Consider the following 25,407-nt stretch of genomic DNA (forward strand, 5'->3'; position numbering starts at 1 on the left):
ATTTTTTTGTGCTACAGATAAAAGGTTTTCATATTCATAAAATTTACAAGAAACAAAGGCTTGGAATATATTAATACATATGTGATGATTTTCTGAGAAAATGTTGTATTTTTATGCAATAATCCAATCTTTTGAGATGAACTATAAGTCACTCAAAAATAAGGTCAACCTTTTTCAGTCAATGAATGTGCCATCTTAAAGCTCTACAGCTTCTCTCTGGAAGCTTACACCGAGTGGAAAAGATACAAGCTGACCTTTACATACAATCTGTTGGATGAAAATTAACTCTGAGAAAAAGGCAATTCAACATTTAAGCTCCACCCTTTTCTTCAGCTACAGATACATTGTTATATTTACTTGCTGAATTAAAACTAATTTTAACCAAATGAGAAAAATCATAACTATTCCAAAGTGGACATGGCAGGTCAGAGCTGAAGGATAACAGAAATTGATACTGGCTGGGAAAATCTTGACTGGTGCAGCTCCTGCATCTAAACTCAGGTGTATTAAAGGTTTCCACAATGTTATGATCTAAAGAAGATAAAGAAAACTGTGCGAAAAACTAAGTACCCCCTCTTGTTTCAAAAGCTGGAAACAGGAAAGTAGCAGCCAGACAGATGCTGCTTGTCAAAGCAAATAAATAATCATCAGCAAATATGATCCCCTTCATAAATATCAGCCTCTTGTTGCCATGGAGAGGAGTGTGTTAGCATAATGCCAAGAAAAAAAGGCTACAGCAGTGCACATGCTCAATTTTGGACTCTACAGGCCCCAGTAGCACGTTAATGTTAAATTTCAGGACAGGAAAAAAAAAAAAAAAAAAAAAGACTAAGCCTGTAAACTTGTAGGGAAGAGTTGCCTGGAGAAAACCTTTCCTCTCAAAGAAGTAAAGTCGCATCTGAAAGCAACAGAACTTTCAGATGGTCTCCTTTGGAGACTCAGCAAACCTAAATGATTTCAAGAAACATTAAAGTGGACCAACATTTCACCACAACAATGTCAGAAACAAAATTTTTCTTGGGGATTTTTTTCAACTGGCATAAAATATGATTTCCTGACCAACAGCTATGATCTCTCGTCTGGGAGGGAGTTGAACCATCAGTCCACCAGAACAGTAACAGTAACACACAAAGTTTGGAAAAATGCAAACGATTAAAGGTCTTCCTTCTAATGTTTAATGTTTGTGACCTTGATAAGTCGCTGTGCTCCACTGTTTCTGTAGCCATACTTTAAAAGATCGCGGGCATGTTTGAAATGCTTTCACTTCAGATTACCAACTGAGAACAGCAAGGTGACTCGGTCAGGCGTGAGGTTCAGTGAGCAGAGAAACGCAGACTAACACAAGAACAGGGGCTTAAAAAAAGCTGTGACAGCAAGGAGAGAGCAGACTGTTATTGAAAAGAAAGGGCACTGATGAAGGGAGGAGTAATATCTGAAAGAGGGGGCAGTTAAATAAAGAGGGAATGCCACAGGGGAGGCGTCTGAAATGAGGCCAGTTCAGTTCGGAGGAACTTAAGCAGCGGCGAAGCAGAGCTCTCTTTCTGCTCCACTATGGTCTCCTCTTTGGTGGCTGCAGTGACACTATTGTTGTGCGGCTTGTTTGTGCCAGCTGAAGTGGCGGGCCAGTGGGAGCATTATGCAAGAGAGCACGTCGTTTGTGGATTAGCCTTCTGAACAGATGTGCTGCGGGCTAGCGCCATTCACCGGAGGTTCAGCACCAGGACACAGCAGCAGCTCCAAATCCTGGAGAACAACAGAATGAAGCAGCAGAGGCAGAAAGGAGGCAGAGCTCAAAGAGCTCAAAGAGAAATGCAGTCACTAAGGCTTTAAAAGCCCTTAACCGTTACCCTGAAGCTCACTGAATAGCTTACATGGAATAGGCCCCATCCGTGTACTGAACAGATTCTTAGAACAAAGCAATGCATGGAAGTACCGTAACTTTGTCCTGCTGAACAGAAATAAAATTGAAGTTATTCTATTTTATTCGGACCTAAAGAAGCACACAGCTTCAGTTGTTGCAGCTAAAAACTAGTGATCAGGTCTGAAATCTGGGTGTTGATGGATTCAGTCCTGAACCTTCAGAGCCACATAAAAACATTTACAAAGTGGGGCTTCTATCGCCTGAAGAGTATTTCCATGATTAAAGGACTAATGTCTCTGTAAGATTTAGAGATCCATGCATTTATATTTAGCCATAGTGATGACTGCAACTTGCACAGGAAGGCAATGGGCAGGCTAAAACCAAACTGTATGAAACACGTTTCATAGTATAAAATAAAATCCAATTGACGTTGCCCCAAACTGTCTTATTTGAAATCAGTGCAGTCAAAAACAGCAGGAGGCAGTCACAGGTTAAGCAGAAGGCTTTCCTTCATAAGTCTTGTGTTCCTTTAAATTATAAATGGAGGCTGAGAAAACGCTTCTGTTCATTTTGTTCAAATATCTGGAGTCGGCTTTTAACACAACCTTCAATAACTGGTTACAATTATGGTCAAATTTTGAATGAGGAGCTGACTTTCTGTAAAAACTTTTATTCCTCAAAAGCCGAGTCTACAGTTTGGGACTGAGTGAGTAAAAGACAGGTAAAAACACACTTCGAACCACTGTTGCGATGAGGACATTTCACTAACCCCATTTTGTTTGAACCTTCCCACACACGGTGAGCTTGCAAACTTCTGATCCAGAGAGACTTCCTCTGGATCAGACCTGCTGGGGGGGAGGGGAGTTGATGATAGAAATGAACTACAATCCATAAAACCAGTCAGTCGAGCAGAGCAGCAGCTCTTAGAAAAATGAACCGGTCATCATATCTCTAATCTTTTCTTTCCTGAGGATTTGTAACAGAGGGATTAGTCAAAGAAGCCCAGGTTAGGCATAGTTCCAATCATTTGTTGGTCAGGCCACTGCTCTCCTGATCACCAGAGAGGAGATACAGCGGCTTGCAAAAGTATTCACACCCCTTGAACTTGTTCATGTTTTGACACATTACAACCACAAAGACATTTCATTGAAAATCAGCGTGAAAGACCAACACAAAGTGGTATGCAATTGTGGAGAAGAGGAAAAATTATAAGTGATTCAAAACATTTTTTACAAATTAAAAACTGAAAAGTGTGGTGTGCAAAACTATTCACAGTCAGAGCAGCCGGGCTTGAAGGAGATTAGGAGATTAGATTACACACAGGTGGACTCTATTTAGTCATCAGCAGTCATCAGGCAACTTCACAACTGATGGAGACTTTTTTGGTCATTTTTGATGTTTTTAGTTCATGTGAGATTAGAGAACTAGAATAAAAAGCTGTGTGGAATGACTTTATGGACTCCAGACTGGAGTAGTAACCTGTGTTTAAATGACCTTCAACCGTCTGGACCATCTATGTGTCAGCGTGTGGATGAGCGTGGTGTTGGTAGCATCTTTCCATTCAGGCTTTTAATAGCTTCTGCTGTCTGTGTTGCTGAAAATCTGATCCACATACAGGATCACTGTTCCAAAACAGGAAATGGATATTTCGTTTTCATTCCCAGTCAGTCTCTATTATTGATAACACAGGTTGGGTGACAAAAGCTTTTCCAATAACTGTCAGCAGTCAAATGGAAGAATCCGAGTCCAGGTTGGTACAAAGCTCTGATATTTATTGATGAACTGTGTAACCTCCATGAATCTTCTGTATAATGATGATTTATTAATGTATTACAGTTTTACTTTGCATTTCTAAAACATTTTCTGTTGCTATCAGGCCAGTGCAGTCGAATGAGCATCAAAGTCACATCAGCATTTTCATCGACTAAAGCCGATGATGTCACTATGCCACGTGTGCTGACTAAAACGAAGCTCCTTTATGGAACAGGAATGTGTGCTGGTGTGCTGCTACAGATGAGAGGCTACTCTAACTCCATTACAGATGAAAACACCTGGATGAGGATCCCAGTCTGATCGGAGATCAGTCTAAATTTCCTCCGGTGATCACGCCACAATGTCACCTGCCAATCAGAGTCAAATCAGCAGCAGGTTTTTTCTGCTCCAGAAGTGAACCTGACACTTCAGGAGGCAGCTAGAATAAGGAACGTGACAATGTCAAACTAAAGCTGCGTAGCAAACAGTGTGCCAGAAAACCAAAAATGGAGTATCGTCAATGTTTTCTCTGGATAACAATGGGTGACCAGCCTTGTCTGCACCTCCAGCTTCCAGGGAACATGGAGTGAGAAATCCACCCAGCAGCTTCTCCAGCTATCAGTGAGGAGTCACAAATGAGCAATCAGCAACAAAGAGAACTGAGGACGATGTCTTGCAGTGGGATGTTGGGGAGCTGAGTGGCTCCTCTAATGTTCAACTTTATCTGACCAGCAGAAATAAGATGACTAATTCAAGGGCAGGGGGAAATGTTATGTTGGAGCTCCTAGAACCAATGACTTCACCCCAACCTTTGTGTCTATGTGACCTAATAAACACTTCTCCTTTAGAATGGGATAAAAAAGGTCTCCATACAACTGCTTCTGAGCCAATGTTTGGATTCGGGGAGAGCAGGACTGTCTCAGACATTCACTGGAATGTTGAATTCCCAAAGGCTAGGCTAGGCTAAACTAAATGACATCGTTTATAAGAGCAGGAGTACAGTAAGCTCTGCTTCCAGCTTTATTAAAAGCGGCTCAAGTTAACTCATAAAAACAGAATAAATGACTGAACTTAACGTGAGCACTGAGAGGCACAGAGACAGGAGCTTCGTTCTCTGTGGCAAGAAAAAAGCTGCAGTTGAAAGAAAACCATAAGAAGTCCCTGTTAAAGTTTGCTACTAGCTCTGGTACCTAGGGGACACAAATGACATATTCAAGAAGATTATGTGGTTAGATGGGATCAAAATAAAGTTTTGATCTACAAACAAAAGTCTACGAGTGGCTGAGAAGGAATACTGAACATTCACCTACTCAACCACAACCATGCAACACAGAGATGGAAGCATTATCCCGAGGCCTTGCCTTTATTCAGTAAGATGGACGAAACTAAATCCTTAACGATCCTGGGAGGAATCAGTTAGAGGCTGCAGAGGACCAAAGATTGGTCAACTACCTCAAACACACAGCCAGAGCTACAATAGGTTGGTTCAGGTCAAGACTATTCATGAATTAGACTGGCCTTGTCAAAGCCCAAACCCACTGAGAATCTGTGGCAAGACCTGAAAACCAGTGTTCAAGAAGTCTCCATCCAATATGGCTTTGCTTCAGATGTTTAACAAAGACAAAGAGCCAAAAGTGTGATTATGTAGATGCTGTAGTGGAGAGCAACCTAAGCAGGCCTCCAGGTGGACCTGACAAGTCAGTAGAGCAAAATACAGACGGACAGCATAGTTGTTCACTGTTTTTTCTTTAAGATTTGAAAACTATGTCTTATGTCCTTTCACATCATAGTTATGCACAACTCTGTGTTGCTTTGTCCAATACAATACCATGAAGTTTGTGACTGCGAGGTGAAACGATAACTTCATCTGCTGGTTGAGATTGGGAAGCATAAACAGGGCAAGTTTAAAACAGCATTCCTAAATTAAGTTAAACATACTAGGACATCTGCCAAGTCATTTGATCAGTTGAATTGTTTCCTGCTCCCCAATCCTCATATGCATTTTGATCCAACCATGGCACAGACCTCTGATCAGGACCTCGGTATCAGACATATAAGCCTGTAAACAAGCTGTATCTGGCTGTATTCTGTAAAAACAGACATGGCCCAGAAAAAAAGAGAAATCAATTTATTCTAGGTTTTTTAGAAATGATCCGACCTGAATGGATCACACCCACATATCAGGTTTTCCTCTGGGTGGTGGAAGCAGCTGTGCAAATAAAAATATCATCCTCATGACACCTAAAAGTGTGTTTGATTATTTTTAGCTGCAGCGCTGCTTGCATGTCTGCACCGGAGAAAAGCAACAGAACAGAACCTGGTCAGACTGAAGTAACTCTCCCCAGAATTGATGAAATCCCTGGAGACTCCCATGAAAGTGGGCTCAGCCCGGCGAGCCGGAGTCAGGCCCGGCCACATCATCAGCAAGCCAACATTAACTCTGGATTCCTCACATCACATCCGTGACTCATCTTCATCACAGATGGCCGTCAGCACTTTACACTCCTGACGCTGCTGCCGCGGCTTCACACACCTCTCACTCTGCCTGCATCCTTTTTTTTTTTTTCTCCACACTGCAGTGTGAGTGTAGCAGCATCACGCTGGTCTAAACACTAACTCAGTAATCCCTGCAGCGGCAGCTGAAGAGGCTGGACGTCACTGAGAAGTGACAATGTGTCGGAGGCAGAGTAGGCCAGGCCGGCAGCTGGGGAGGCGGAGCTGGGCATCGGAACCTGATCATAACTACAACTGAGCTTCAACAACACCAGCTACTGGGAGCTGCTAAAGAGCTGAAGACAGGATTTTTACAGGTCACCTAAAAGTCTCAAAATAAGGTCAAGTCTATTCAAATAATACATCATATCCCATCGTCTGACCTGGAACGAGGAGCCTGACTGTTAATGATGGATTTAAGATAAGAGGGCTTGTTTGATGAGCTTTAGTACTCATGCATTGGTGCTAGAACCCCAGAAAACAAAACATGGGTGCTCTTGTCGCCCTTGGTGGTTGCCCATGTTGCCCATATATCAGAAACTGCCACTGCATAGTATGCTGGCAAGACATAGTGACAGTTTCAACAAATGTTCAAACATATTTTATATAAACATTACATATTGCAGCTTTAAGACTGTTGCTAACTGTAATTCTTGTAAAGTGGAAGGAACAAAAAACAGGATGAGTCACTTGGTAATGATGTAGGTTAAAGATCCCATTATTAAAGACCCTAAGCATCTCAGTGGAAGTATGTGTCTGCAGAGACTCATGCTTATTTCGTCCCATCATACAAGGACCCAACAGTTCAAATATCTCTTTAGATGTATTGGTCATAAAAATAGTTGACTGTAAAACCAGAGCTCATAATGAACCTGGAGGATAAACAAGAGAATAGAGATAATCTAGTAAAAAGCCACGAGTAAGTGGCTGCAGTCTCTGTCCCTTTAGATAATAATATCCTTCCAGGGTTACAGGAAGAAACATGAAATGACAACAAATAAGTGTTTTAGAAAGTGTTACTACATAGACACAATAGCTTAGGCAGACACCATGTCAAATAAGACTTAAAGTAAAGTAACACCACTAGCGTTTACAAACTTAAAGCTCCTGCAGCTAACTGTTATTTTTCTTTAATTGTATTTTGTCTGCAACCTTGTTATAATGCTTGAATAAAATCTGATTTGGATTCTCTCTATTTTCTCGCCACAACTGGATTCTGTTGGGTTAGCAGGCTTCATATGAATTAAATCAAGTCATTTTGATTGCTGGGAAACGTCCTATAGAGGACGAAACGCATTTCAAATCTTGGGACCGGTTGCTTTGCTTCCTCCTCTGGTCAGACAACATCGCCAACAAAGTGATTCCTAAAGAGCTGTTGGCATTTTATTTGGTATAGAGCCCTCGGTTCCTCTGACAGGTCTCCTGCTGCTATCCCAACAAGCTTAAACACACTGAAACTGAGACACAGTAAAATAATGCTTCATTAGTTTTTTTGTTGCAACTAATAAGAAACGACAGATAAGTTCTCGTTTCTCAAGGCTTGTAGGTTCAAAGCAACAGAAAACAAGATGACATTAGCAGCTAATTAGCATGATGCTAGCTCGGTGAAAACAACTGACCTTTTCTTTTTTTTAAAACCAAGATTGAGATAGTAGGTATGCTTAAATAAGTGTTCACTTCTTCCTACTCTCATATCAGTGTATGGAAGTGGAGACTGGCTCAATGACCAAACAGAAAAGTAGTGGTAAACATATTAATTTGTTCTTGGTTTTGTATGCACATGTTTTCTCTATTCCTACTGATTGATTTTTTTTTTCTTTTTGAAATAAATCAAATCAAAAGTACAGTGGGGTCAGAAACACACCTTGTATGTTTGTCACAAAATATAATGAAATGTACAAAATAAATGATGAGTTTTTTGGGGGGGGTTTTGACACCAGATGATTTACCTGACAGGAATGGGGGAGTAAAGAGACCGAGGATGGAAGCTGAACTCGGATGGCCGCATCGAGTTCTGCAGCCTCCGTATGCGGGGCGCCGCTCTGACCACTGCACCTCACAATACCCCATCATTGGCCTTAAAGGGACAGTGTGATGTATTTTCCAGTCACACGGAATCATTTTACATCATAATCAAGTAACTAATTTACCTTCTGTAGTTATATAAATACTGAATATATCAAGCATGACTTTGTGATATAAGGCCTTGAAATTGGGCCACCGTCTCATTAAGAAAGTCCTTCTCTTTCCGACCATCCACCTTCAGGAAGTTGTCACAACATCACTCAAGGGTTAATGGAGGATGGTTCTGGTTCTGGTTCTGATCTTGGTTACTGCTATCCTCTTAAGAAAGCTTCCAATCCTGCCATTCTCAACTCTTTATCTGGGACCTCCTCAACAGCCAAACAAGACAGCAACCCTTCACAGAAAGAACCCCAACCAGAAAAGAAAGTAATCTGAACACAGTACTTAATGTCATATGTCATTCCTATACACAAATGTGCTTCAGTTTTCTCCAACAACAACATGAGAAAATTGCTAACGTGTAAATATTGAGCAGCTTTGTTTGATGGAAGTGTCCATCAAAGACAGATTTGTCAACACAAACCCAGAACTGTCTCAGGAGACATTGTGCCCGTCGGTCACAATGCATCATTCTGCTCACTATAGAAACTTCAGTGTGTTAAAGGCAGAACAATGGAGCACTGCTGTGCCACAGTTAACACTCCTCTGACAAGGCGTGATTGAGAGCTTCAAAGCCTCAGCGCTGGCAGAGACTCTAAAGCTGAAATGAACCCTCTTAAGAGCAGATGAACAAAACAACCACGGGAGGTAGAGTTCAGGCTTTTCATCATTTACTCCGTCTACAAGTTGGATGTTCCACAGGTAGTACTCGGATGATTTACCAAGCAAGTTGACTTGCAACTCCAACCATCTGTTCCACGGTGATCAGTTCCACATCCAGACGGATGCTGTAGGGGCATCAGCTGCTCCGCTCTGCTAGCAGCAGAGAGAACATGTGGGTGTGCTGCAGTGCAGCAGGGAGACCTGACCCGTTACAAAACCGCTGCTATTTCTGGAGCCAGAGATGGCCAGAAGCGGAGGTGTGCTGACTGGTATGGGTGTGGAGCCGGGCTCAATGTCCAAATGCTCTCGTTAGTAATAACCGCTCATGACAGCAGCCATGTGGCAAGGCATCCTCCTAATGAGCAGCTTATTATACAGGCAGAGGGGAATAATGTGGGACAGATGTTTTAAACCCTGCTGCTGCTGCTGGTGGACGGATTTGTTATTTTATACGGCCTTTATTTTACCAGAATGAAATCACATACTGAGATTAAAACCTCTGTCTCAAAGAAGTCCTGGTCGAAACGTCAGAGGACGACAAAGTCAGCACAATCGCTATACAGGTAACGTCTCCCGCCCAACTGGTTATTGTTAATCTTTTTATATTTTGTTTTTGTTACGACCCGGTTGATAAGGGACAAGACATTGCTCAGTTTGTGCTCAAAATTTTAACAAAGGACAAGGCGAACAAACACAATTTAGCCAAAAGAGTTTATTAAATTGTGCAGAATAAATAAAACTAGAAAGTTTCTTAAGAAATTAAATTTATTAGTGAGGGAAATCAGCCTTTCGACTCAGGCGCGCTTTAGCAGGGATGCATCAAAAAGTTGTAGGATGGTGGGTAGTCATACCAATTACATTATATTACATTATCATACCAATTACATTATATTACAAGCAATTACATTCATTCTGTTCACCTGTGCCTGATTATTGCTTGCTGATCCTCACTCAGCTGTCCGCCAATAAAAGCCCCTTCAAGCCAGAAGCCCCCTGGCAGCTGGATGTGTAATGATCCTCCTTTTCAGGAGCTTGGTAGTAAGGTGACACGGAACTAGATTCAGCTGTGAAATCACTGTGTCAGGGAAGAGGAGATGACGTGGAGAATCGAGGATAGCAATAACATGAAGTATGGCGAGAGCAGGGAGGAAACTTGTTTAAGTGGTGAAAGCAGAGGGAATGTGTGGACATGTTAGGAAATAAACAAAGCAATGCCACAGGAGGAAAAAGGCAGATTCTACAGGATGAGGATGGTGTAAAGAAGTGTAGTCACTGAAACTTACAAAAATCATTAGCGATAAAGTTGGTGAGGTGAAGTACGTTAGAGTTCTCAGAGATGGAAATGTGTTAATTGGGTGCAGTGGTGACGAACAGGTTTGGGGAGAAAACCTGGGGAGAACCTTTCGGAAATCTCGTTTTCTGAATTGAAATAGCCTTACTTCACTTCTCTTTTTATTTTTATGTGTTTGACATCATTGGAGAGCTTGGAATCCATCCACATGTTTTGAATCTGTAAAAATCTGTAACTTCACTGTTGGCAAGTAATCACCACATTTGGATTTCTTCAAATGTGGTGATTCAACATAGTCTGATGGAGAACAACAACTGAGGTTATCATTACCAGAAACTTTTTTTCCCTTTTTTTTAATCATCAAAAGCTGAAATTTGAAGCATAAAATGGATGATTCGTCACGACAGGAAAACATAACTGGGGTTTTAATTTATTTTCTTTATCAACTGTTAGCAAAAGAGAAGTTAGTTTGTTTGTAGATAAATACAGATTTATAGTGAAGATTTTTAATGTTAACAAAACCAAGTGACGCAAATTGACATTGATTTGGCGCGCAGCTCACCAGCATGGGTAGAAAGGAACTAAGACTTGCACAAAGCGTAACTGATTAACTTCATTTCCACGCACAAGTTATTGTGCACTGATGAATCCACTACTGTCAGAACTAATCAGATTATATCTCTGAGTGGAAGCATGCCAGAGGATTACATCTTTGGTTGCAACTTAAAGCAAGTAATGAGTATGCTGGAAGTAGCTTTCCAACTCTGGTCGTAAGTTGGGGATGATGAGGTTACATAATGCCACAGTTTGCCCAAACTAAGTCGAGTGAATTTATTCCCTGTTAGAATGTAAACAAAGCACCAAGAGACGAATGCTAGAAATCCTAATGTAATACAGAAGGGAGAACATGACTTATTCTTCCTGTGCTTCAGCTGCTAACAGTCACTGTAGAGAACATAGATGCTCATAATTACTGCGTCTACTGCAATATCGAGTCTTAAAACAACCCCCAGCCTGGCCTTACTCACAAATAGTTTTAGCTCTCAGATTAGCTGCCAGAGGCTGCCACTGATTTGTCCAAAAGCCCATTTAAAAAACTGGGGCGTTATGTGATGTGATAAAGACAGAAAAGCCTCTCCCTTGTTTGACTGTGTTGCTGGCCAGGAAGCCTTCCAGCAATGATATGAGAGCATTTCCAACAACTCTTTCCTCCAAGGTTAAGCAGAAAGCACCACAGGCATGACAATGACAGCCTCCAACGTTTAGCCTGTAGTCTTGATTCAGTTGTTCTGATAGACCACAAGGTTTCCTCTGTAATGATGAATACAGACCGGTTGGGAGAAAAATAAAAATAGACACTGGAATCAGGCGCTCCAAACAGGAGATGCTGGCACACACAATCAGCTAGTAAACTGGAAGGCAATCTGTGATCTAGTCTGACAGTATCTAGTTAACCTGTTCAACTACTTACAACTGACTGGAGCTTTATACTGCTGTCCCACTGGACCCTACAGCTAGAATCAGAAGCGCTGTAGAAGCTTCTGTGCACTGATTAAGAGTGATGTCCATTAACAAGAGGAAATGGATGCAGATGTATTATTGTGTTTATTGCATATCAATGACTCGTGTTGCAGACTGAGGCATACAGCTGAGCGTTGTCCATTAAGTGCTAAAAACAGGTCAACAAAAAGGACATGCAAGACCAAAACAAACAACACACACACACACACACATACATTTTCTCTTTGATCCATAAATAGTTTTGGATAAACAATCTGATTTATCAGATTACTCTGTGCAGTGATGACCCAATGCACGGAGTAAGTAATGCAACTCATAATGGCCCAAAATACTCTAAAACTTCATAAGCCTGTAAGATGTAAAACTTCAGAGAGGTAAGTGAGGGTTAATGAGGCTAGAAGCACAAACACCACAGTTACTTGAGGTAAAACGCGACAAGAAGCTAGGCATGATGATTCTGAGCTGTCCTTTATAGAGCTCAGAGTCAACCACTAAAAAAGAGCAATCCTAAAGCATTGAGGAAATGGTACCTAGCCTGCTGTTTGAGAAAAATGTTCAAAAAATCCCCAGATGGACAGCAGATAGTCCTACAGGGAGGATTTTTCAACACTTAACAGTTTTCATGTCTCAATGTATTGATCATTGTCCAAGTAGCATCAGTACAACTGGTGCTGTGGGGAACATGAAGGCCACTTCTGCTAACCAAAAGTAAAACAATACAAAGACTGTACATCTCCATCACTACTGGCATCAGACATGATCAAGCAATGAGAGAAACCAGAGGTCATGAAGCAGCAGAGAGAAGTTAAAGACGTAACACTTTCAGCAATGGTTAAAGTGCTAAACTCACTGCACTAATGTGGCAGTAACTTGTTAGAACCTAAGAGGACTTAGTCTTACGTAACCAGTGATATGAAATAAACAAACAGTCTAGTTATGGATCTACAGTCCAGTAGTAATAAATATTAAATAAAATGTTGTCTGGTCTCTGTCTTATGAGGCAGATATTGTTCATGTTCTCACCCTGTGAGCCGAACATATCATTACACCTGAGCTGAGGCAACACACTCACCTGTCCTTATATTGATATATGTAATACAACAAAACCTATAAGGAAACCATATATAATTCTACAAACACTAAACTACCTAAAAGAATTTGTATAAATGTATATACACCATAGTTCTATATTGTATGAACACATTTTCTGTAGACTTTCAAGCTTTATTTATTCTGCATAGATTTGCACTGGTAAAATATCAGACTATGTACAGTTTACACCATATACAGACAAACTGTATATTCACTGCAGTCAATATTTTAGAAATATTGTGTGATTTTGTAAATGTCTTCTATTCTACCTTTCGCTTAAATGTACTTTTGTCATTACTCTTTTACACTGATGGTAGTGTGTGTGTGTGTGGGGAGGGGTGGGGGTGTGTTGGCTGCAGCACCATTATTACATAACTGTACAATGAGCATTCAGTTTAAATTATTCTAATTATGATTTGTTTGTAATAATGGCAAACTGTTGGGATTTTTGCTCACGTTTTTTTCCATAGCAATTTGATCCCAGCCCATGTCTACAGGCACAAACTGTAATATATAATCACAGCTTTATAAAGATGGATCACACAAAGCCACAAGTGATATTGTCTTTGATCCGAGTCCTTCTGAGATCATCCTGAAGGCATCACCAGGTCTGATACCGCCACACCTGCCTACAGAAAGAATCAATAACATTTTATTTCACTGGTGAACAAACTTGGTTTATACTCCGCTCCCTTTAACCTTTCATATATAAAAAGAAAAGCAAACCAAAAGCAACCATAACGAGTGTTTTTACTGTTTTTCCTCTGATGGGAGCACAGCTACAAAGTGAGAAATCCCCTAAAGCAATCCCAGACACAAGTTTAAACATTTCTGCATCGTGACTGAATATCTGAGACAAAGCCACACATAGCTTTACATCTGATGAGTACATCTAAGGAGCTAAAGGAGCTTTTTGAAGGTCGATCATTCACCTGAGTCCCATCTTGTCCTGCATTTAGCCTTTAACCCATTTTAGGCCATACAGCTCAGCAGAAAGTGCTGTGTTTTTTGTTGTTGTTTTTTTTTGGGGGGGGGGAGGTTATGCAGAATAACCTTCCAAAGCAGCATTTGGCTGTTAGTGCTGATGATCAGAGCTCTGAGGACAACTAGAGGAGCGATGCTGTAATGAGCAGCCAGCCTCCATCACAGCAGTTATATCAGGTGATGTAGTCAATGCAACATACTCTGATGTAGCATGGTTATTAGCTTGAAGGTAACGCTGGATGCAGACACAACAACAACATGGCAGCCGCGTATACGCGCCAACATCATGTCAGTCACTGGCAGGGGCAGCCTCTGGCAAACACAAGCTCCCAGCTTACAGCAGAGTGAAAGAGGCAGCCAGCAGGCAGCCAGCTAGCAGCTAGCTCAGTGAATCACACACACATGCAAAATCTCGGAGGAAAACAGATCCCCTCCCTCCGTAACAACAGAAACAACTGAGACGGGAGGACGTCCTCGTCCTCCCGTCTCAGACAAAGAGGCTGGTGAGGAAGATGGAGAGATGAAACGATGGACTGATGGATGCAGAAGAAGATATCAGATAGATAGCTCACCGGGTTGCCTTCTTCCTTTCTCTCTCTCCTCCTCTATCTGCACATTATCCAGGCTAAGTGTGTGTGTGTGTGGACATGTATGCGTGTGTATGTGGACGTGTGGCGAGCCGGCAAGGATACACACCGCTACATCCCCTCCTCTGCCTCTCTCTGATGATCCCTCCCGCTTGCCCTCTCCTCCCTGTGATTTATTTCATTATTTCCCCTCTCTCTCTCTCTCTCTCTCTCTCTCTCTCTCTCTCTCTGTCTCTCCAGCTCACTCACCCTTTCCTCCCCTCCCTCTGCTCACAGCTGATAGAGCTGCTTTGCTTTTCTCCTTCTTCTCTTCTCAGCTCCACCCTTTGGAGTCAATCATGCTCCTTCTGATTTGTCAATTTTCTTTGGCACAGAAAATCAAAAATAAACTCAGAGCTAAAGAGGCGGCAGGCTCATGTTGTACATTATGTACAGAATATAATAAACCTCTCCTGCCTGCCTGCCTCACTCTCACACTGTGTCCGCCTCTGTTTCTTGTGTTGATGCAGCAGAGATGCAGGCTCCGCCCCCGGAGAGACAGCGGTGCCAGGCCAGCTGATGGGAAGAGAGGGGGATGATGGGAAAAAGGGGCGGCAGTGTGGAGGAGCAGGAAGAGGGTGTAGTTTGGTGGTGATGGGGACGGGGGGGGGGGGTGAAGAGGAGTGGGGTTCCAGTGCAAAGCAGCCTCTGTCCCCTGAGCACATCATCCAGGATTTTAACATTTCCACCTCCTCCCAGTCTGCATCAGTTTCAGCACACAGAGGGAGGTCTGTTCATCCCATCTCTCTCTCACTCACACACACACACACACACAATATGTCTCTTAGTTTGGTTAAATTATCAACATCAAACTACTTTCAGGAGAATTTTCTTCTTCACTGAGCTTTTGATGTAGCTGACGTCATACGATTTTTGCATAATTAAAATATCCTGACATAAATGAAAGATTCCCATTAAATAAATATTTCTATCTCTGAAAAAGAAAGTGACTTAATTCCACATAAATAGCAAAACCCAAAATTTTACTTGTGATCAATTTGATTTCAGCAACTAAATAACAAATGTTCATAAATATTAAAAGACTGAAAGATAACTATTAACTGTTGAAATAACAGAAAACAGAGGTGATGCCATTTGGCACTAGGAGTCCACTTTTTGTTGGTGTTGGTTTTATTTTAAACCAATCGGAAGTGATTTGGGTTTTAAACTGGACAACAAACTCCACCGGTGCTACCGGGTCCTCTGACCGCCAGCAGGCAGGATGGCTAAAGGACACAACAGCAGAGAGAGGCAGAAGGGGGCTAGAACTGACAACTAAAATAGTATATATCTTAAATATTTCATCATTATCTTTCGGCACTTTAGGAAAAAAATAAATAAATAAAAAAAGCAAGCACACAGAGGTCTTCACCACTACACCCCACAATGCAGCGCTGCATCACTGTCACTGACATGACCACATACTGCAGACCAACCTATTCCCCTCCTGAAACAAACAGCGACAAGATGAAAATAAATACTGGTTATTGATAAACTTATTTTATTTAGTTTTATTTATCAGATCGATACAGATATTTTTTTAAAAAAATGACTAATATCAGCCGATATCGATGTTAGTGTTGATATATTTGTGCATCTCTAGTTGTTATTATTTATAGCAGTTGGCAATTGTTTTTCTTCCAATGCATTTTATCAACAAGGGAATTGTGAGGTAATGCAGCGGCACAGTTTTATTAAGAATATCCATAAGACAACAAAAGCCCAAAACAGTCAGGAATCCCATCAGTGTGATACAGGGACAATGGATTGCAAGATCCAAGTGGAAAAATTTACTCTCAACACAAACTATGAGCATAAAACAGCAAAAAGTAAAACTGAAGTTATATTTTTTGACGTCCTGAAATAAGACTTATTTATTGCCTTCCTTGGCAGCTGATTGAGTGAGTTTTGCATGTAGAGCGGCGATACTTTAATTTGAAAGGCTGCTTGTATCGTTGTGACCATGTTGCACTTTCTGTTTTGCTGGGTGTTTGTTGCTTCTGTTATTTCGCTTCTTAGGGTTGGAACTTGTTTCTTGTTTGGATGAGACTTTCCCTGTTACATGGACATACAATACGCATATATTGAGTCATATGTTTTCAGTCTGTTCTGTTTTTTATTTTATTTTTAACTATTATGTCACAGTAATTGCTGCTGAACTACTCAACAAGCTCAAGGACCTCCAGCTAACCAGTTTTGCAAATCCATCCATATTCATTTCTCGCAGCAATTTTTCGCTGCAAGTGGATGAGTCGAGATGTTTGATTGTTTGGTGTATTAAGCCACACAATTCGTTAACCTATGCACACAGCATCACATAGCTAAAGCTCTCTTCCTTGAAGTGCTTTGTGCAAACACAGAGGACTTCCCCACCAATGTGGGGACATTTCCAAGAAAAGCTAAATTTGACCAGGAACTTTGAAAAGGTTCTCCACCAATATCAAGGATTTCCCAAAGGACTTTGTCTAGTGAAGGGTCAGTTCCTTCTGTCTATGGAAACAACAGACACAGCAAATCAGTAAGCTGTGAATAACACTAAAAAGGCAGACTTTACTTTAGACTTGAATTTATTTGGTGATATTAAGTCATCCTGGCCATTATTTTAATAGCAACTGCATTATGCCTTCTGCTTATGTTAGCTCTGTCTGCTAGCTGTTAGCTCCTTGAGGACAGAACCATATTGTGTTTTAACTGCATTATTACAATAACAGTTTGCCCTTGTTTTTGTTTTCTTTGTCTTGATCCACACGCATTCATTGGTGTTTCTGCACTACGAGACCATCGTATCTCTGACATCAAACTGTAAAAATGGCCGACCATAGTGGAGTGGAACGCTCTGTGACCTGGAGTGGGGGTGGGCTGTGAAGTATCTCATTCGCTTTTAAAGAGACGGTACCAAGACAAGTTGCTCTCAGACGCACATTAGAACAGGGCTAAACTAGCGGCCTGTGGAACTACAATGATACAATTCAGACTAAAGCATCTCATTTCACCGTTACATCGACCACAGCTGAATGATTTGAATGCAAAAAGGAAGGATTTGAAAGACTTTAAATGTCTTTAAGACATTTAAATGCTAACTTCAATAAAAAAAATAAAATCACTCATTTATGTAGAAAATTGCTTATAAAAATGAAAAACTGAATACCAGACTCAGAATACCAAGTTTCTTGAAAATATTCCCTGCATAAAACCCAGTTGTGGAAACATCTGGGGTTCGTTGTTTTTTTGTTTTTTTTGTTCTGCATAGTTTCAGAATATCTGAGTTAGCCTTGAAAATAAACCGTGTGAAAATAAATAAGCAGCTGTGACTTCCTTCATCTTTCCATCCTGTGAACCCTGATTCTCCTCCCTGAGAAGACGAGCCTGTCCTCACCTCTTCATTCAACTAATTAACAAAGTATGGAACCAAATTAAGCATAACAGAGAAAATCACAGCAGTGAGCCACAGATAATATAAAAGTAAAATCTTTATTACCTACCCACAGAACGACACTCTTCTCTTCACCCAGTAAACCTAGGTTAAGTCTCCACTAAAGCCGACAGTTCCCCATGAAATACAACACACAGAAACACACACACACACACACCCAGGAGTATGGTTCAAAATCTGTAGGAAGTTGCTAGCACAGCAAATAGACAGCGAGGGAGTGAAGCAAATAGTGTGAGAACAAAGTGGGGGAGGAACATAGCAACAGTGAATCTCGCAGTTCAACAGCTGGACTGATTCTACATTGCTGTGTATCAACTTGTCCATCCATCCACAGGTATACTCCTGATATTCCTGAACCAAAAAGGGTCAGCTAAGAGCTCCGACAACTTCATTCAATCTGTAATTGTATATGTTCATTCCTTATGACCATTTTTGTCCACGCATCTGCAGCTCATCTCATAATTTCTGTTTCAGTTTACTGAAAGCTGGTTGTGTGTGTGATAAATTAGACCAGAGCTCTTCTGGCTCCAACAACCATGTTGTTCAAGGTCACTACATTCCTCTTTCTACACAGCCAGATGCACAGAGTTCCCGCAACGAAGTTGCAAGGCTCACTGTTCATTCAGGTGTTTCACATTTGCCTCTTGTAGGAGCAAACCAAAACATTTCAAATGTTAATATGGCAAATTCCATATTTGCTTCCCTGATCTTAGCAATTAAACTTCTCTAAAAATGTAATCTTGAAAGCCAGTTACTGCAGCGAATCCCGGTGTTTGAGGTTCAACTGTTCAACTTGCAGAATGTACATCACATTGATAAGAAGGCCACCATGAAATTGGATAAGCACATTTATGTCCCTCAGAGACCAAACCCGGTGCTTTTAATTACAGCATGCCCTTTGCTCCTCCAAGTCATTTTCGAGTGCAGTGTCCAAAGGAAATTGTGTTGAATATAATTTAAGTACTAGCTTAACTTCTACGTAGAATGTTATTTCATTGCCTAGTCCTCAGGACATTGTTGGAACAAACCAGTTCTTGATCAAACAAACACTAGGTTACTTCCAACATTTTAGAAATTCATGTTTATGTTCTAACATTACAAGGATAACAGGACGCAGACCTATCCTCTCTATACAAAGACCCCAATCTGATGGCCTAGAAGTGCTTGATCTGTAAGCCTGAAGGCTGGAAACATTGTTAATCACAACATTTTACACAGTTTTTTTATATCTTTTTGCACTGATCAAAGTCAAAGTGAAAGACAATGTTTAAACTCATTATCAATGTTTAAACTCATTATCAATGTTTGCAGTGTTTCTCTGAGCTGTATTTCTCTGCTTGCATAAAGATAGATGCAGACGGTTTAGCCGAGGCTGATTGTTCTGGGTCAATATTTACGTATCTGTGTAAATGGATCCAATCCAGTAGTAGCTCTCTACAAGCGACAGGCATCCCAGTCACTTTCATGCTAACATGATTGTTAGCTGTTTCTAGAGTCATGGGGCGTCTCCCAGCTGCAGCTGAAACGATCTCAAGCATACAGCAGAAATGTGGAAATAAGATCTCAGACTTCCTTACTGCTTCTACTAACATCAAGAAAGATTAGGATCACTCTAATACCAGGATTGATAGTACCAAGCTGGTACTATGAATGCAAAATATAAAATGTTGCCAATCCAATAAATCATCTTGCTAAATTTTCCTCATTGCTAAATATGCCACAGCCAAATCTTAGTGGTGTCATAACACAGAGGTGACTGGGAACAACAACAGGTCAACCACCAAGTAGTAGTAGGAATAGAATCAGAGTGGGCTGAGAGGACGCAGAGGTTGCCAACTCTCTACAAAGTCAATACAGTCCTCCAGAGGTCATGTCACCTTCACAATACCTCAAGAAAATGTATTAGAAAGCTTCATAAAATGGTTTCTGCACTGCCAAGGCACTCCAGAGCAGTGGAGACATGTTCTCTGACAAATCCTGTCTCTGTCTGCGATTCTAATAGAGAATCTTGATTTGGCCGCTTCAAGACGAACAGCACACACCCGACTGCATCGTGTCAAGTATGAAGTTTGCTGGAAGGAGGATTATGACATGAGGCTGTTTGTAAGGAGTTGGGCCGAGGCGTTTAGTTCAGGTAAAGAAAATCTTAATGCTTCGGGATACCCAGACATTCTGGGCCGTTTCATTCTGGTGGAGAGACGGTAGACGGTCCCTTCAGTTTCAGCACTGAAACTGAAAAAGGTCCATCAGGACAATGATGAGTGGCTTTAGTGTGGAGGAATCTTCCTATAATAATCAGTAATAACTGCATAGCAGTGTGTTGAACTTTTTATTAAAACACTTTTGGGAAGCATTCAACTGAAGGTTGTGAGCCAGGCACTGTCATTCAGTATCTGACCTCAATAACGACGTTCTGGTAGAACGGTCAATTTACATAAACCTGCTACTGAGCCTCGTCTCCAGAATAGTTGGAGCTTCAAATGATGGGTCAGAGCATATTCCAGTCTTAGTCTTGGGATTTTATATACGAGTAAAGTCAGATGACCCAAAGTTTTTAGTATTATAGAACCTTACAGAGAAAGTTCAAAGGAAAACCGGCAATATCCACATATTAGGTCACTTTGTTACTTGCTTTAGGAGCTGAACAGTCTGCATGACCTGCATGTTATCTCTGATCAAGTCCCAAGCACATACTGCTGACATTTACACAGTTCTATGATTGGCTGCCTCTCAGCTGCAGCTGAAAAAAACTGTGCAAAGTTGAAATAAATGTGAAAAGGAGGGCTAAAGAATCCTCTTACTGTCTTCTCCAGGGCAGGGCATGCCTGGCTGCTCTGGAGCGCTGGGGAAAACTAGAAGAGACAAAAAGAGTTTCAGAGGTTACACTCCAAACAAACACATTACTGATTTATTTTGCACTCAAGTTCTAAAAAGCAAGAGTGACTTATATGTAATGGCAGCAACAAATATAAAAATGAAAACATTAGTTACAGACCAGGACAAGATTTATTGATACTCTTACAGTTCTTTAAAACAATACTGATTTTCTTCCTGGAAAGAAAATCCAGGAAGTTCTTTAAAAAAATACTGATTTTCTTCCTGGAAAGTGATAGAAGAAATTAGGCTTTGATTGAAAGGCTAAAGTTGCCAAGAAAGTAGAAGAACTGGAAGAAACATCTAAACATGTCGCATCAGTAAATACAACATGATTAGATCCACCCAGTGCGTAAGGTGTGGAAGGCCTTACGTGCCACAGATTAATCAACTAAAGTGTCGTAAAATACATATTTATACAAATGAACATTTCAAGAATAAGTTGTTATTTTTAATGTTTTCAGTAAATAGTAATTATTTCACTGTTATTTTATTTCATAGCAACATGCTAGAGACAATAAAGAGCTGGTCTAAAGTGTTTGGCTGTCTTCTACTGAGGATCAGGTTGGACCACAAACTTTTGATTATTTGATTAACAAAACAAAAGAAGAAGGGGGGGAAAATCACAAATTTAATACAAATAGGCCTTTGGGCACCAGTAGAAGGGAAAGATCATTTCAAAAAATGAGAAATATACTTTTTTTTTTTAATGGTTAGATAATGCTGTGGGAGTGGCTGCAGGATAGGTGCCACTTAAACTAAATAATTTATTTTTATTAATCAATAATGATTAGTTATAATCAGTAATAACTGCATAAGCCAAACAGCAATGTAAATTCTGATTCCAAATAATTGAATGAAATTAATTTTAACCCAATAAACAATTTATTGACAATTCATTGTAAGTCAATTATTTGTTTACATCCCCAGTCTGGATGTTATTACATGGTTAGAAACAAGAGGAGTTTTTTGGCAACAGATGTTTTGAAATTATGATTTAATGATAATTTGCCTCCAGATCTTTATGATGCTCCAAGACAAAATGTCTTAATGTCCAGTTTGAAAGCAGCTGAGGAAGGAACTCACCATGCAGCAGCAGTCCAGATGTCTTGCTTCTGCTGTAAATCCTAAGAGCCTCCTCCAGCTCCATCTGAGAGGAAATAGTGCAAGGGTCTCCTGTGAACACAAACAGGTCACATTTGAAGGAAAAATACTGTGAAGTACAGGGGTGGCAGCATCATGTTATGGTGTTGTTTTGTTTTGTTCCACCTTAGGGTACTCTGAAGAATCCTGGGAGTCCTCAGAGAAGAATACACAAACTCAAAGTTCCTCTAGTGGAAATGAGGGGTAACTTGGTCCACACAAATCCAGAATCTAATCCAGATCTAAACTCCAGAATCCAAATACTAAATACAAAATCCAGAATTCAAACGGCTAGTCAGACAGAGAGCAGGAGTCATACAACACAAAGCAATCCAAACAGGCATACAACCAACGACTAAGGGGCAACGACTTAGGCAGGGTCAAAAACAGTCCCTAATCTTCCAAAGGCAGGCAAGCAAATCACAAAGAGAACAGCTGGCTTGAAGGCTGAGGCAGGGCTGCAGACGATCTGGCTGAGGACTGGAGAGAACCTGAGAGCTTTAAGGGCAGCAAGACAGGGGCATGCAATTGAGGTAATCCACAGAGAGAAACTGGTACATTCAGAGTAGGCTGGGGCAGGAGATGATAGATTAAACTGTAACACACAATAAAGATGAATACTTAGCAAATACTTAAAACTTGTTAAGTATCAATAACAAGTTTTAGATTAAGATAAAACTGGTACCAAGATTTGCGTCTCAGACCAGAAGTCTGAGTCCAAGTTGAGTCTGAAGTCTTATTTTTGTGATGGGTCAACAAGTTTAGTATAATTCTAGATGCAAGACATAAAATAATTTCCAAGTGCACTGTGATGGTGATGACTTGTGAAACGGCCGGTCCAGGAAGCCCAGGAAGACGACTTCAGTTTGCAGAAGTACTCAAAAGAGAATATACAAACTCAGCAGAAGTCAAACAGATATATGGAATCTGACCATGAAGCCCATTCACCTTCATCATCGATCCACTTGAGTGTGATGGGCTGTTGCTTAGCAACGCTGCACATTGTTCTCACTTCCTCACACAGCTCCACGAAGCTTACCGTGGCAGCCAAGTCAGTGATCAACATCAACCTGAAACCACACAAACAGAAGATGTTAAAGACTGGATCTTAACGCAATAATTCTAACCAAAGGGTAAATTCCTTCATTATTACTCAATGCAGACAAAACTTCTCCTTGATAATGTGAAATATGGCAAAGACTCAATGAAGCTTAATGCTTCAGCTGCTTCCTCAAGGCTTTTACAAGGCAAGGACACACAAACAGGCTTACAGAGAAATGATGTATTCAGAAAGGCCCACTCATTACAGCTGTCCTGTTTATCATTTTTATCAAGCATGTAAACAAATACAGCAAAAATAACATCAAGATCCAGTGCTGCATGCTTCAAACTATGATGGCTCTCACAGTCTCATGATCGACGACGATCACTTAAACCTTCAGTGAAATCAAATTGAAGACGTACGACAGCAGAACTTGGCTATGTTTCGTTTGTTTCCACAGGAAACTCAGGGGACTGGGACTGAACAGCCTCAATCAGTGAGGACTGAGGCTGTTCAATCCTCACTGATTGAAGAAACTGGTATGATTTTAGCTCCCAGCAAGATCCAGAGAAACTCCTCCATGCATTTATCTTTAGTCTCATTGATTACTGCAACTGTGTTTTCACAGGTCTGCCTAAAAAGAAAAAAGAAAATTAAATCAGAGCAGAACCAGAAGACCTGAGGGGTCTGGAAGGTTGATACAGCAACAGCAGTAGATCTTTAATGTATTGTGGTGCTGAGACAGTCAGAACATTGCTGAGGCATGTTCTGACTTTATTACAGGTGAGATGCTGACTACTAACAATGTTCCCTCACAATCCCACTTAAAGAAAAGGTTAGCTGAACTAGTAAATAGGATGATATTTATTCTTCCAAGCCACTAGATCTAGCTCACATACACACACACCACATTTCTGACAACAAATATGTTAGTCACTTTTCCGGTTTACGAATCAGCAACCAAGACTTTACCCTCTCTTAAGCACTGAGGCTATAAAATGAGCACAGTGTTGAACTCAAAGGTCATAAACAATGCATTTACCATCTCTGTTGTCTGAATTTCATCTCGGTTGTGGCCTTCATGTACCCTTATCAGCCAAGGACTTTTCTAAATAAGGGTGCAAATGTTCAGTTTCAACATCCACACTCAGAGTTCTGTTGGGAACTGACTGTGGATTGTTCTGCAGCTTGTATTGACATTCAACAATGCAGCTGATCCAACGTCCACATGGAGACAGAGCCGAACACAAACCCAGCACTAGAGTGGAATCTGTCTGAGCTGCAGCGAGTGGTCTCCCGAGTGTGTCAGACAGCTTTCTGGGTGTGTTTATGGCAAATATCAGTTGGACTCTGTCAAGGTGGAGCAGAAACAGCGAGCCTCTCTGCAGGCATTGCTCCTCACCGTTTAACACCCACCTGGGTGAATGTAGAGCGCCATCGAGCACGTAAATACCACACTCTGGCTTAAAGGTATAACTGCAGAGATCAACTAAAGGTGCTTCATTACTGATACAGCAAATGTTTCCCAATTCATTCAGATACAGACCGCCTCGGTTGTCGCCATAAACAAAGCTCATCGTACTGAGCTAATCAAGTCAGATATGTTCTTGTTTCTAATATAATACTCAGCTCAAATGAAAACATTCATCTTTGGTTAAAATACAAATGATAAAAGATTAGAGCATTTTATTATTATACCCTCAACCACAGTCAGAGCAGAAGAGACCCATTTACACTGCGCATAGCAAATAAATCACACTTTTTGTAGCACTGAGTAATGCCATCATCAGTGCTCACCATGGCAACACTCGCTACTCCAGCTCCAAACTGGCCAAAGGGAACTAAACAAATTTATGTAAAAAAATCAAAAATCCTGCAGAAACATAAGGATAGAATCAAAAACAACTCATTAGGCAGTTCATCAGCAAAAAAAAAAGTTGACTTAGGAGTTAGTCACACGTTAAGGACTGCAGTTATATGTTAATTTGTTTACCCTTAATTTGGTTATGATATTGTTTTAATAAAGATTGCATTGTTTTGGGCACAGTCAGTGAAACTGGAGCTGTGGACTCTTAAGTTTAAAACAGTTGGAAGTATAGACAAAAAGTTTTGTTTTCTTTTTTTTTTTTGTTCCAATCATGTAGAAGCACCTGACTGGCTTTTTCAGGGTCTTCCCTACTTTTCTTATTAAATTGTAGAATATTCTATTTAGGTTTTAAATTTATTTAAGACATTGGTTAATAACAAATGGATCAGTTTGTTTCATACATAATGTTGACTATTCTCTCAGTAATATTGCTTGATCAAGCCTTTTCTAAAATTTCACAAAACAAAATAAGTAATAAAAGTAGGTACAGATTAGGGCTGTAGTGATACAATAATCACGATACGATACATGATATTCTGCTCACGACACGATATATATTGCGATATTCAGCAAATGATACA

General features: G+C 40.6%; 1 protein-coding gene across 3 annotated transcripts in view; it reads right to left on the minus strand.

Annotated features, from left to right (window-relative positions):
* Window positions 1-25,407, minus strand: part of prkcz (protein kinase C, zeta) — a 98,712-nt gene that overhangs the window by 65,773 nt on the left and 7,532 nt on the right. For all 3 annotated transcript variants that reach the window (XM_016680718.1, XM_007570075.2, XM_007570074.2), the window contains exons 2-4: window positions 22,866-22,987; window positions 21,861-21,950; window positions 20,702-20,752 (exon numbers count right to left, since the gene is read on the minus strand). In XM_016680718.1, the coding sequence (XP_016536204.1) occupies window positions 20,702-20,752; window positions 21,861-21,950; window positions 22,866-22,987 (263 nt within the window). The remainder of the gene's footprint in view (window positions 1-20,701; window positions 20,753-21,860; window positions 21,951-22,865; window positions 22,988-25,407) is intronic.

Source organism: Poecilia formosa, unplaced genomic scaffold (genome assembly GCF_000485575.1).
Source record: "Poecilia formosa unplaced genomic scaffold, Poecilia_formosa-5.1.2 Scaffold255, whole genome shotgun sequence".
Classification (NCBI taxonomy): Eukaryota; Metazoa; Chordata; class Actinopteri; order Cyprinodontiformes; family Poeciliidae; genus Poecilia; species Poecilia formosa.